Genomic DNA, 12,480 nt, shown 5'->3' on the forward strand with positions numbered 1-12,480 from the left:
GAGGCTCCCCACCTAACATGTCGGATTAGCGTTCCCAGTGCAAAGCGGCTCTGCCTGACAGCCTGACAGCCAGGCAGCCAGACTGGGTGAGCCGTGTGCAGAAGTGCTGCACCTGCCTGACCCACAATGACTCCACCCCTCCCTCTGCCAGAACCCTATAAAGCAGCACCGACCCTGGGCCTTTCAGGGGAGACCCTGTGCCGTAGAGCCAGCTCCCATCTCTCCATTCTTCGATCAAAGAATAAAGCTTTCCTTTGCTTCTCAACTGAACTTGGTCTCCGTCTACTGGCACAAGTGACACAGGGCAGAAGGGCGCTTACTGGTGCCCGACTCGAGGGTCGGTAACGTGTCCACCCCAGGAGAGCAAAGGAAGGCAGCCTCAGACTTAATAATCACGGGCCAGGCTTAGCACCAGGATGAGCAGCCCCACGGGGCGGGGGGTACCTATCACGAGGCCACCCTTCAAAATCTACCTGCCTCGGTGGAGGAACGGGCCGAAACGCCAGCCTCCAGTTAGACTGACTACAGGGCATGGTGAGCTCCATAGCCACTGCAGTGACGGATAACAGAACAGCCTTCGGTTACCCCCTGGCAGAGCAAGGCGGCGTCTGTGTGGCTGCAACACCTGCTGCTGGTGCATGTGGACAAACACCACAGACCACCCAGTGTAAAGGAAATAACACCAACAGGCCAGCCGGTGACACAGCGTTGGTAATCGCGCCCCGGAAGCATGGAATTCTACAAAGGGCTTTCTCCCCAGTAAGTCGGCCCTTTACTCCATCCACTGACACCTCCTTTAGTCACAGCGCTACTGATTCTTCTGTTGGGCCTATAATTCTTAACTTTCATGTCAAGTTTGTCTCGCAAAGACTGCAGGCCACCAAATTATTCCTCTGTCGTGCCAACCCTGAACTGGGGGCATACCAACACCTCCAACAGTCCAGTTTGAATACCCTAGAATGTGTACAGCTAGACGTCAAACTGTTTCATTCCTCAAGCCCCTGCTGGGTCTTTCGCCCTTAGCAGCAGAAAGCGGCTAGAGTGGTGGTCACCCCTCATACCTCAAGACTGAGGAATGATCCAAAGACAGGCATGGACTGAAATCACCTGTGAGTTACAAGGCCCACGAGGTAGAAACAAAATGACACAGAGAACACCAAGCTCCTGCAGAGAGGACCGGGGAAACACACTTGCTGACAGCCCCGCCGACTGAGCATTGCGCAGGCACACTGAAGGACTAGAACGAGGGACTACGATAGTGACCTTTGGACGTCACGGGCCAAAACCCCACTGCATGTTACACCCCGCACCGCCGATTTGCACCTGCGACCGGTCAGAGGCTTAACTGGCAGCCGCAGCGCCTGCGCAGGAGAGCTCTTGATACTTACACTGAAACTTACACTTACTTTCCACCAATCATATCCGAGCCCCCCCCCCTTCCCCTTCTTGCTCCCTACTTCCTGATAAATACCCCCTCAGCAGGCCCCGGAGACAGAGTTGAGCTTCGCACCGCACCCCTACGCCTGTTCTTGTTGGGGCCCCCCTGTGATAAACCTCTTTCTCTGCAAAGACCTGGCCTCATACCTGGCCTTCCCTCTGCACAACCAGCTGGGTTACAAAAGGACCCACGTCAATAGAAACGCGAAGAGCAGCAGGGGGAGGGGTGCCGGGCCGCTGCAGCGGGAGGGCCTCACTCCCGCCCGGACTCAGCGGCCGGGAAAGGGGGGCGCAGATGAGAACTGGACACTTGGGCTCCGGCCACTCAGTCTCGCAGAGTCACGTTGAGGCCTCACGACGACACAAGTTAACTCCACAGCCCGTAGCTCAGCGCAGCACTTCTCAGCAGCCGCAACCCTCCGCGCCTCCCGGCGACGCTACCGCGGGGCGGGACGGGGGCGGTGCCCGAAGCCACGTGGACGCGCTGCGGGGCCACGCGCCCTTGCTGGGCTGCGCGCGAGCCACGGGCGAATGCGCAGGCGCGGCCCCGCCCACCGGCGCGCCCGCGGGCAGGGCGGCGGCTGTGCGCAGGCTCGGACCCGCTCACCGTGACCCTGCGACCCCGATATCCTCGCGCAGGATGGCGGCCATCCGGGCTCTGGTGGCGTCCAGGCTGGCGGTGACCGCCGCTTTCGCGCCGCGACCCGGCCTGCGTGCGCTGCCGTTCGGCGGACCGGCGCCGTTTCCGCGCGCGGCCCTTCACGCCTCCGCGCCGCGCCCCGTGGCCAGGGTCGCAGTGGTGAGCGGACGGGCGGGGCGTGGGGACGAGGGGCGGGGCGCCGAGGTCGGCCTTCCCACCGTCCCCGTGCCCGCGGGCGGCCCCTCCGCCCCCCACCGCCTCCCTCGCGCTGACCTCCCTCTCCTCCAGCTCGGTCCCTCCCCCCGCTGAAGGCGGTCGGCCCGCCCGGTGGACTGCGTGGCCCCCGTGACCGGCCCTCCATCCCCGCAGGTGCTGTCCGGATGCGGGGTCTACGACGGGACGGAGCTCCACGAGGCCTCATCGTAAGCCCCTGGGCGGCTCGCCCTCGGGAGGGGCGGTCCCCCTTTTCCTGAACCGTTCGGAGAAGCCTTCCTGCTGGTTCGGAAGGCAGAGAGGACTGCTGGACGAGACTCAGGGAGGCGCGAAGGACAACGTTTAAACTCAATGCGTGTTACGTACAGGGAGACACAAAATGAGCTTTTTAGTATCACCTTTGGTGCTGTCCCACAGTGGTAACCGCTTACATCACTCTGCTGTTTTTCCACACTCAACGTGTTGTAAACATTGGGATCACACTGTCCTGCGGGTTGTCAGAGAGAGCTCTTTTCCGTCTTTACAGCATGAGATTTAAGGGCCGTGCAGTGACCTCGCTGTAGACAGATGTCATTGGGGCAGCCTGTCAGCTGTTGCCGAGTAGTTCGTTCTTTGATTGATTTATTTTAAAAGTTCCTGTGAGTAGGACTGTAGGGGCTCTCAAGGTCAGAGTTGGTTGAAGGCGAGAGTTAGGTAGTGGTTGGGGAATACATCCCTGCCAAGCGCGGGGAGGTGGCTGGGGGTGGCTGCTGGGCGTGGCCAGCGTGTGCTGGCAGTGGCCGGACAGAGAGTGAACTTTGGAGCGTGCTGGGCTGGTGGGTGCAGAGGGCCAGGAGTTTCCTGATGGGGGCTGAGCGGGGTGGGGCAGGAGAGAGGAGGCAGCGAGGAATAACCTGCAGCTTGAAACCTCCCGGGCAGAGCAAGGAGTTGTAGGTCGAGTGCCCGCGAGGTTCCGAGGAGCTGAACCCAAGTCCAGGGGTCCCGGCCCTGCCAGTGGACGGCTGTGATCTGTCTTGGGGTCTCGTGTCTCCTCCCTCTCTGGAAGTGGGTAGTGACAGCACTGCCAGGGACAGATTTCGTGCCAGTGTTTAGACTCGGACCTGCCGCAGAGCAACCCTTGGTAGATGCTGGTATCGTCAGCAGCCCCCAGGGTCGCCTGCGTGTCTCCCACCCCCATGAGGGGAAGGTTGGGGAGACCAAGAACTGAACTTTGGAGACTAAAAGCCCTCCTCAACCCCTCGAGGCCCTTGTCAATTGGCCCATGGGAGGAAGAACACCCAGAAGGAGCCTGGGAATGCAGACATCCAGGCTGTGACAGTTGCCCGGTCACCCGTCCCTACAGCCTGGTTTGTAAAGGGAACTTGGGGGGGCTAGCTGGTCTCCACAGGCCGGTTCAGTGACAGCAAACTCAAATAGAGGGCATTTGGGTCGTTAGCAAGCCAGTCATGACTTTTTGGAAAGCCAGGAGGTTGTTAACCTATGTGAGAAGCGTATACCTGTCAGTCATCTAAAACCGTGTTTTTAAGCACCCGGTGGCAGGTAAAGCTGGGCCAGGCACATGTCAGAGTCTGGTCTGATTCCCTCCTGTGCAGGATACTGGTTCACCTGAGCCGTGCAGGGGCCGAGGTCCAGATCTTTGCACCTGACATCCCTCAGATGCACGTGATTGACCACACCAAGGGCCAGCCTTCTGAGGGCGAAGCCAGGTACGGGCCCCTCGACCTCGTCCTTGAACGTGGACGGGTTGAAACTCCCCGAGAACCCGCACGCGGTTGCTTCATAGCTGGGAGCCGAGTCCACGTTTAAGTGGACTTCACGGCCACTTAAGTGGTCCTGCGGCTGTGCCGGACCTCAGGACGCTCCTCACCGTCCAGCACTGTTGGAGAAGTGGAGGAAGCTTCCCCCTGAGTGAGCTCCTCGTACCTTCATTCTGACCGAAGGCACGTGCGTTCCTTTGGTGTCAAACCTCATCCACCCGCTTGGACCCACGTGTCTGTGAGCAGCTCCCCAGCATTTCTGTTCCTGAGGGGAGTGCGGCCCCGCTCCGGCCTGGCCCAGGCTGCAGGGCGATGGCCCCTGAGGGCTCTGGTTCCCAGGTGCCCTCCAGCGGGTGCAGACAGTGAGGGACGGGGCCGTGGGAAGGAGCCGCGGTGCTGTCTCCCGGGGCCGCAGCCCGGTCAGGACCCTGGCCCTGGGCGCCGCGCAGCCGGGGCTGTGGGAGGAGCGCCCTCGGTGGCCGCCTCGCTCGTCCCTCGAAGTTGCTTCTTAGCGCTCCCCCCGCGGCTCCATCGCCACCCCTTCCCAGCGCTAAATGCTGCCTGGCAGCCCTGCCTGCCACGGGAGGCCGGGTGACGAGTCGTGGTGCTGCGGAAGCGCCCACCTGAAAGGGCTCCGGAGGACGTCTCGAGCACAGACCCGCCGTGGTCACTGCCGCTGTGTCGCCTTTTCTCGGGAGCGACCCGCACTGCCTGTGAGCCGGGAGGACAGGTCCTCTTGTCTCGTGGAGGCTCCTTCCTGCCCCGTTCTCCCACCTGTCCACACGCTGAACCTCCTGGGGGCCTCTCTCCGCTCTTCCCCAGGAACGTTCTGACTGAGTCCGCGAGGATCGCGCGCGGCAAGATCACCGACCTGGCCCGACTCAGCGCCGCTAACCACGACGCGGCCGTCTTCCCCGGGGGCTTCGGAGCCGCCAAAAACCTGTACGTGTTTCGGCTTGGGGCTCTCCTGCTTCTCCCCTGGACCGCTCGATGGGGACGCAGTGGGGGTGGGAGCAGCTGTTGGGGGCTCTGGCCCAGCGACGACGCAGCTGCCCCACCACAGGGAACCCCAATGGGAGGAGGCTCCTGGCACCTGGCCATCCAGGGGTGGTGCTAGGGGTCTCGTCACATCAGAGCCCGTCCCTGTACACGTTCCCCGCAGACACCTGCTCTCCTGTGGACCTTGCAGCGCGGAAAACTGCCTTTCTGGTTGGGCTGTTTGCAGGATGGTCTCGACCAGAGAAAGAGAGATCTCTCTTTTTTTTTTGCTCTTTGGGTTGTTGCCACGGTAACTGAATCTCAAGCCTAGGAGGCCGTCACGCCACAGCTGTGATGTACTTTGGGTTTCAGGTTCTCTTTGTGTTCTCTCGTCCTTTTCTTTCTCCTCCGCGTTTCATGGAAATTCTCTTGCGCTGGCCTTGCTGGCCCAGCACATCCCTTCCGACGTGGCGCGGGGCTGCTGCTCCCGTGACGGAGGGGGCTCGAGGGCTGCGGGAAAGCACCCAGCAGCTGCGCCCCACGGCTTTGGGGTTTTAAACACGGTGCAGCATGTGTCACAGCCCGGACTACATGCGTTTTGGTCAGTTGACCGCTTGGTCATTGAGGTTCCTGCAGCAGCGCGAGGGCCTCCCAGCTGGCGCTCTTGTCTGTCCGGGCGCTGTGCGCCCCGGAGCGGGGGCAGAGGTGGTTATGTTCCCTGAGGTCCACCTCTAGTCTTGGTCCTTCCGCGTCCTGACATCTTGAGGCTCCTTTCTGCTTGCGGGCATCACCAGAGCACCTCTTTGCTCCACCTTCCCACCGGCTTTCGCACCGTCCTTCCTCCTGCTTGGACCCCTGCCCCGCCTCGAGTCCTCTCTGTCTCCCAGAGCCACAGCCTGGGGCGCTTGCCTGCATCGCCAGCCTCCTGAGCCCCCTGGCGGGAGATGGCGGGTCACAGTCTGCGTCGGCTGGGCTTGTCCTTCTTGCGGGACTGGGTTTCTTTCTCTGAAAAATGAGCTGGATTCACAGACCCTGTGCCTTCCCTCAGCCCTTAGAGCTCTCCTGGCGTGAGGGTAGCTTGGGGTTCACTGGGGTTATGTCCCTGGCGTGGCTGACAGTCTGCCTCGGGTGACTTAGTGGTGGTGTGTCTCGGTGTGCAGCGGAGCAGGGCCTTGGGTCAGCATCCATGTCTGTGACCTCCCAGACCCCTGGGGGAAGCTGTGATTTCTGGCCACTGGTCCCAGTCTTTCTGACCTTTCCAGAGGAAAGGCCGGCTCCACATCAGCGGTCTGTGCGGTGCACGGGGCAGCAGGCGAGGTCAGTATGACATATTCACTGTGGAAGCCTCGTTCTTCCTGCGTGGGACCCCAGGATCACCTCCGGCAATGCTGCCAGCTTTTCATCTTCCGAGAGATTCACGTACACGTCTGCGTTAAAAATCCAACCAGATGGTAGCCTCTTGTTCTGCTCTCTGTGTCTTTCACTTAACGCTGAGGCTCGTCCCTTAAACGTCTGAGAGCCGCACACGCAGATCCCGTTGTGTAGGCGACCCGGTGCTGATGGGACCCCGGGACTTCCCGTTCTCTCTTCTGTCTTGTACCTTTTGGAGGTACGGCTGACGTACGTGTGTTTAAAGTATACAATCGGACCTGTCTTGAGACGCTTGCGCTCGCTGAGAAACCACTTCAGGGCAGCCAGCACGCCTCCCACCTGCAGGTTGTCGCGTCGTGCGCGCGACGCACCGGGTGCCCGGGGCAGAGGCATCAACCACGTGAGCAGGGGAAGCCCGGGATGGGGCTCCTGGCGGAGAGGCGTGGCCTTGGAAATCTGAGGGGTCTGCGTTTGCCTTCCAAAGAGATGGTACTGGTGCGAGCCCGCCGACTGGGAGGGAGACCGTTCCAGACACCCCAGCGGTCTTGCTCTGGTGGAGAAGACGGGGTCTTGTTTGGTTTGTGTTTCTTTTCCTTGTGAGTGAAGCGCAGGATCCGTCACTGGTTTCGGGCCGACGGCGCGTCCTGCTGACCCTGGGTGGGCCGAGCTCACGGCCCGAGCGCCTGCGTGTCAGCTTCCCCTTCACCTCTGCTGGCCTCCCCGCCTTTACCCTGCCAGGCTGCTTTATGTTTCAAAACATAGAAAAAAATACACGCGTATACGTGTAATTACACGAAAGGCCGTGCACGCGTACTTGACACACGTGTCAGTTTCTGCAGTTGCTGGGAAGTTCCTGGAGCACACAGGATCCCGGGGGGCGGGGAGTGGGGCCGGGGGCTCCCCAGGCAGGCGGATGTTGCGCCCTGCGGTCTAAGGAAGCCTCTTCTCGTGGCAGGAGCACGTTCGCCGTAGACGGGGGCGACTGCAAGGTGAATAAAGACGTGGAGCGCGTCCTGAAGGAGTTCCACCAGGCCGGGAAGCCCATTGGGTACGTGCGGCCCAGCGGGCCCGGCGGTGGTGGAGGGAGGGTGGCGGCGGAGCCCGTGGCTGAGGCCGTGGCTCACAGCCAGGAGCTGGCGCCTGGAGCTGTGTGGTCTTGGAGACTCTCAGCCCCTTTCCTTGTTATAACTGAGGGGGTTTTGTGTGATCTCACAGGTGCCTTCCAGCTGTGAAAATTCTGTGGTCGTGTGGTTACGTTAATTTCTCCTGCTGACTTAGTGAGGAGGGCAGGGCGTGATCCTCTCAGGGTCTAGAAGGCTCCCAAGTCCTTCCGTGGCCCCCAGCCTCTGCCAGTCCTCTCCCCAGGCCTGGTTTCCGCCTTCCCGTCCTGGCTTGGAGCAGCCCCTTGGCTAGCTGGCCCCGTCCTTCCTCGTGCCACGGCTGCCGTGGGCCCCATTCCCGACCCCTCGCTCGCAGCTGCCCTTCCTCGGGGACTGGGTCCTGCGGTGGCCACACACTGGGCCCACACTCACCGGCCCAGCCACTGCTCACAGCCCAGCCTGAGGTCCTCGGCCTGGCAGACGGGCGAGGCCCGTCGTAACCCACACCAGGAGGCACTTGCGGACGAGTGACGGCGACCCCGTCATCAGACCTGCTTGTCAGGCTGCCCTTGCCACGAGCGGCCTGGGGGAGGGCTCCTCGGTGCTGCTTTCCCACGGGCGTTGGCGCACGACGCCGGTGCTGGAGCGTGTGGGTCGCATGCTTTGGAGTCCTCCCTGGCTGGGGAAGTCCTCCCAGGAGCACGGCGGTGTGCAGATGCACTAAAAACAAAATCCGCCAGGTTCTCCATCACGTGGCTGCTCGCTGCCTCCTGTTGGAAACTGGAGAAGAATGAGGATGTCAGAGCATTGGGTCTGAACGGGGCACAGATGCTGCACAGGACAGCCCACCAGGGGCAGCGTCCTTCCCAGACTGGCCACTCACTGGAGACCCTGCCCTCTCAGTGTCCCAGGCACCCCCCACGAGCGGCCGTAGCCCAGGAGAATTCCTGCCCTTGCAGCGCCCAGCTGGTCACCTCCCCGGGGGCCCCGCTGGGGCAGCACCGGGGTGTGCGGGCGAGCGCCCGGGGCGGGGACCCAGCTCCCTTCCTCTAAAAAGTCAGCACGACAAACGGGCCAGAAGCCCAGCAGATCGGCCACCTTGTGGCGGGCACCCTGTCCACTCGAGTGAACAGACGCCTCTCAGCTGAGCTGGAGAAGAACCCGGGTCACCCTGGCGTGGAGGGTGCGGGATGGTGACACGGTCCTGTACCGGCTGCCATGTCACTGTGGGCGGCTCCGTTCAGCCCCTCACGCGGCAGGCCTCTTGTCCGTCTATGAAAGCAGCTGCGTTGTCTGGCCACGTGCAAAACGCCCTTTCCGGGTCAGGGCACCTCGCACCCCCCTTCCGGGCCGCGCCGTCACCCCGTGACCCGCTTGTCAGAAGCACAGACAGAGCGAGGGCTCCAGCCGGCTCTGCTGCCGGGCTCGTGCTTCCCTCCCCACAGCGCGGGAGCCCCCGGCAGCCTGTGTCGGTGCCCCCGGCCTAGGACAGGCAGGCAGCCCAGCCTTCGCCTCGGGCGTCGCCTGCAGAGTCAGGTGCCCGGGGACCTGGTGATGTGACAGATTCCCGGGACGGCCGTTCCGACGACGCTCGCCCGCTCGGGGCTGAGGGAGCTCGTCTTGCGGTCCCTGCACAGGGCTTGTGGCAGTTGTCTCGGCGTCGAACGAGCGTGTATGTGTGTTCTCACCACACTGTGTTGCGCTCAGCTCAGAGGACCAGCTGAGCAGACGGGGAGGTGGGGCACAGCCCAGAGGGGTGTGGACCCCAGGGGAGGGGGGACCGGCCTGGCTGGAGCAGCTGGGCCAGGTGTCATGCGTGTTCTCGCTGGGGGCCGGGCCCTGGTGAGGCCCTGGCTGCTGGAGCCCCCCGTGTTGGCTGATCCAGGGGCTCGGGAGCTGCCGGCTGGGGGGCGGGGGGGGGCTGGTGAAGAGCAGGACCTCAGAGGAACCCCGAGGGCAGGCGTCCAGCGAGAACCTGCAGGGCTCGGACGCCTCCGGGGACAGCCTGCTCACGGGGTGTCGGGAGAGGGTTTGGCACATGCTGCTAGGACAGGGCCCTTGGCTCGGCACCGGCAGCCCAGGCGAGGCTGCTGCTTGGACCGTGTCCCCTGGCCTCCTGTGCCCCCTCCAGAGAAGGGGACTGGGTCTCAGCCGGTCAGTACAGCCGGGCTTCTCAGTTGCCGGGCGACAAACCACCCTAAAGCTGGGGCCGAAGACAGCGCCGCCGACCGTGGCCTGCTCTCCGGGGGGTCTTGGCGCCCTGGGCACCGTGTCAGGTGCCTGGTGCGTGTCTGGCGGCCGGGGCCCAGCTGGCTGCCCTCCGCCCCTCTCCCGCCTGCGCCAGGGGCCGGGCGGCTCCCCCGTGCTCCACCGGTCACAGCTGCCGTGGGCAGCCCAGGGGCCGGGGCAGCTCCAGCCCGCGGAGCCGGCAGAGGCTCTGGCACTGGGCGCTCCGTCCCCGTGGCACTGGTGTCTGTGCCCCGTTCTGAGGCTGACCGCGTTCTCTAAGCACGCCTTGCCGGGCCCCCGGCCTGGCGGCCACCCGCGCGGCCCTGAGCTGACCCTCCTTTCCTCGACTTTCAGCTTGTGCTGCGTCGCTCCCGTCCTCGCGGCCAGAGTGCTCGGAAGCGTCGAGGTCACCGTGGGCCACGAGCAGGAGGAGGGCGGCAAGTGGCCGCACGCCGGGACCGCGCAGGTCATCAAAGCCCTGGGTGCCAAGCACTGTGTGACGGGAGTGACCATATCCTTCCAGCAGCGGGGGCGACGTGGGAAACCCCCCTCTGGGCCCTGGGGGCCGCCCTGGGGTGCATCACAGCGGGCGCCCAGGGCATGTGCGTGGGGGGGCGTAGCGCCCGAGGCTGTGACCCCTCCGCCGTCCGGTGGCCACATTCCCAAGTCCCCGCAGTGACGCTGGGTGAGCGCAGCACACCCCAGGCCCGGGGCTCGGTGGGCCGGCTGAGGAGGTGGCCGTGGGCTCGCGGTGGGTGGGGTAGGGCGCGGCCTGTGGCGGAGGGAGAGTGCGTGCCCGGTGCCGGGCCAGAGGCTGGGGTGGAAGGCGCGAGGGCTGCTCGTCTTTATCTGGTGGCAGGGCCCTGGGTGGCACAGACGGAGAGCCACCCCTGGCAGCCGTGTCGCCCCCATGCCTCCCGCAAGCGGGTCCTCTGTGTCCTGAGGTCATCAGGGTGCGCTTTGGGTGTGGAGAGCCTCAGGCCCCAGGCTACCCGCCTTCCAGCTCTGCGCCTGGGCCCGAGGGTCTCCGGGGGGCCGGAGTCAGGAGCAGAACGGCGTGGGGCCCCAGGGGGCGCGGGAGGCCAGCCCGTTACCCTGCGGGCGTCTGTCCTGGCCGGGGCGCGCGCTCCTCGCTGTGTCTCCGCCTGCAGGCAGTTTCAGGCCTGCGTGTCCCTCCCTGTCCAGCATGGGGCGGCCAGCGCCGGGCCTGGGGCTTGGCATTGGCCCAGGAAGCAGGTCTCGGAGGAGGTGAGGCACCTCTGTGCTGAGGCTGGGGCCCCGGTCCGGTTGCTCCGTGCTCCCAGCGGGCACTCGGACAGGCTGCCGCCGCCGCTGCCCTCAGGGCGGCCCCGGGGTCCCAGCTGGCGCTCGGGCCTCCGGCCCGCGTCTGCAGCCATGGGGCCCGCGAGGCCCGCTGCTGGGCGTGTGTTAGGAAGCGGCCCGTGGGGTCGGGCTCCAGGATCTTCGGTTAAGGTAGCGCAGGGAGTGCAGACAGCCCCTTCCGGGTGACGTTGGGGTAGGGGTGGGACGTGCACCTGGCAGGGGGTGGGCGCTGCTTGACGCCATGAGCTTTCTGTTTCCGGCCGTGCGGTGTTCTTCCATAACCTGTGTGCACGAGGCTCACGTGGACCAGAAGAACAAGGTGGTCACCACCCCGGCTTTCATGTGTGACGCCGCCTTCCACCACATTCACGACGGGATTGGGGCCATGGTGAGGAAGGTGCTGGAACTCGCCAGCAAGTGAGGCCCTCGGTGCCGGGGCCGCTCGCCTGTCAGCTCGGGACCGGGCAGGAATTGATTTCTTCGCTTAGACCGGCGGGCTTTTTCTTTGTACGGAGGGCGCTCACGGTGCGCTCGGGGTCAGGGGTAGACTCCCTCTCGAGGAGTGAGGCCAGGGCGGCAGGGCCCACCCTCTGAGAGGGGCGCTGGCACCTGGACTCGTGTGCAGCTTCAAGCTTGAGATCAAGTCTGCTTTTCTGTGCCAGCAGAACGGAGAGAGAGGTCGGCGGTCCTAGGCCGGGCTCGCTTCAGAGCACCTTACTTAATATTTGGAAGGAAACGTGCTTTAAGTGTGCACATCTCATAATCAGGAAACCAGAATACCACCTCGTCGACAATTAAAGCTTCTCTAACCTGGAGTGAGCACCTATTAATTAGAACAGTCAGCGGCTTTCTAGCGCAGGCAGGCCCTTTGGGGAGAGGAGACTTCTTTCTGAAACAGACATGGGCGGCTCTCTTCCAGGCCCCCCGAGCCCAGCAGGTGAGGGGCACACACGAGGCTCCGTACCTTAGGCTCAGGTCTCCTTGTTTCAGGAAGGGAGGGTGCAGGTGCTCAGCCTGTGTGGACCTGCAGGTGGGGCCCAGGCCCCAAGGAGGGGACGTGGGGCGTGCAGGAGGAGCGATAAAGTGAGAGCCGGCAGGCTGGCTGGCGCCTTTCTGTGGGCGTGTGATTTCTGTCCCGGGACGGTCCACTGGGGGCGTCGCCCGTCACAGCACAGCCCCGCTGGCCTGTCCTCCGTCACCCAGGATGGCGCCCGGATGCTCGGTGCCGCCACGGCCTCGTCTGGTCCTGAGAAAGCTGCCGGGGCCGACATGGTGGGCTGTTCAGTTGGGTCCAGTCCATGCTGATCCGTGGCCCGGTGGCCTGGGGGTGGAGTGCAGTCACAGGTCGCCCACACCGCCCCACACCCCGCTCCACCGACGGACGCGCCTCTAGCAGGTTCCCAGGGTCTGGGGGAGCTCGGGGCGGGCCAGG

The 12,480-nt window shown here is 64.1% G+C and overlaps 1 protein-coding gene across 2 annotated transcripts; it reads left to right on the forward strand.

The window, feature by feature from the left end:
- The first annotated feature begins 1,980 nt into the window (after positions 1–1,980).
- GATD3 (glutamine amidotransferase class 1 domain containing 3) lies at positions 1,981–12,162 on the forward strand. 2 transcript variants are annotated; one of them, XM_067035220.1, is made up of 7 exons: positions 1,981–2,236; positions 2,447–2,499; positions 3,883–3,996; positions 4,870–4,989; positions 7,352–7,444; positions 10,080–10,236; positions 11,341–12,162. In XM_067035220.1, exons 1-7 carry the CDS (start codon positions 2,078–2,080, stop codon positions 11,467–11,469), a joined length of 825 nt encoding a protein of 274 aa, XP_066891321.1. In that variant the 5' UTR covers positions 1,981–2,077; the 3' UTR covers positions 11,470–12,162. The 2 variants fall into 2 exon arrangements, with proteins under 2 accessions (XP_066891321.1, XP_066891320.1); XM_067035219.1 differs by lacking the exon at positions 4,870–4,989.
- The last annotated feature ends 318 nt before the right edge of the window (positions 12,163–12,480 follow it).

Source organism: Kogia breviceps, chromosome 5 (assembly GCF_026419965.1).
Source record: "Kogia breviceps isolate mKogBre1 chromosome 5, mKogBre1 haplotype 1, whole genome shotgun sequence".
Classification (NCBI taxonomy): Eukaryota; Metazoa; Chordata; class Mammalia; order Artiodactyla; family Physeteridae; genus Kogia; species Kogia breviceps.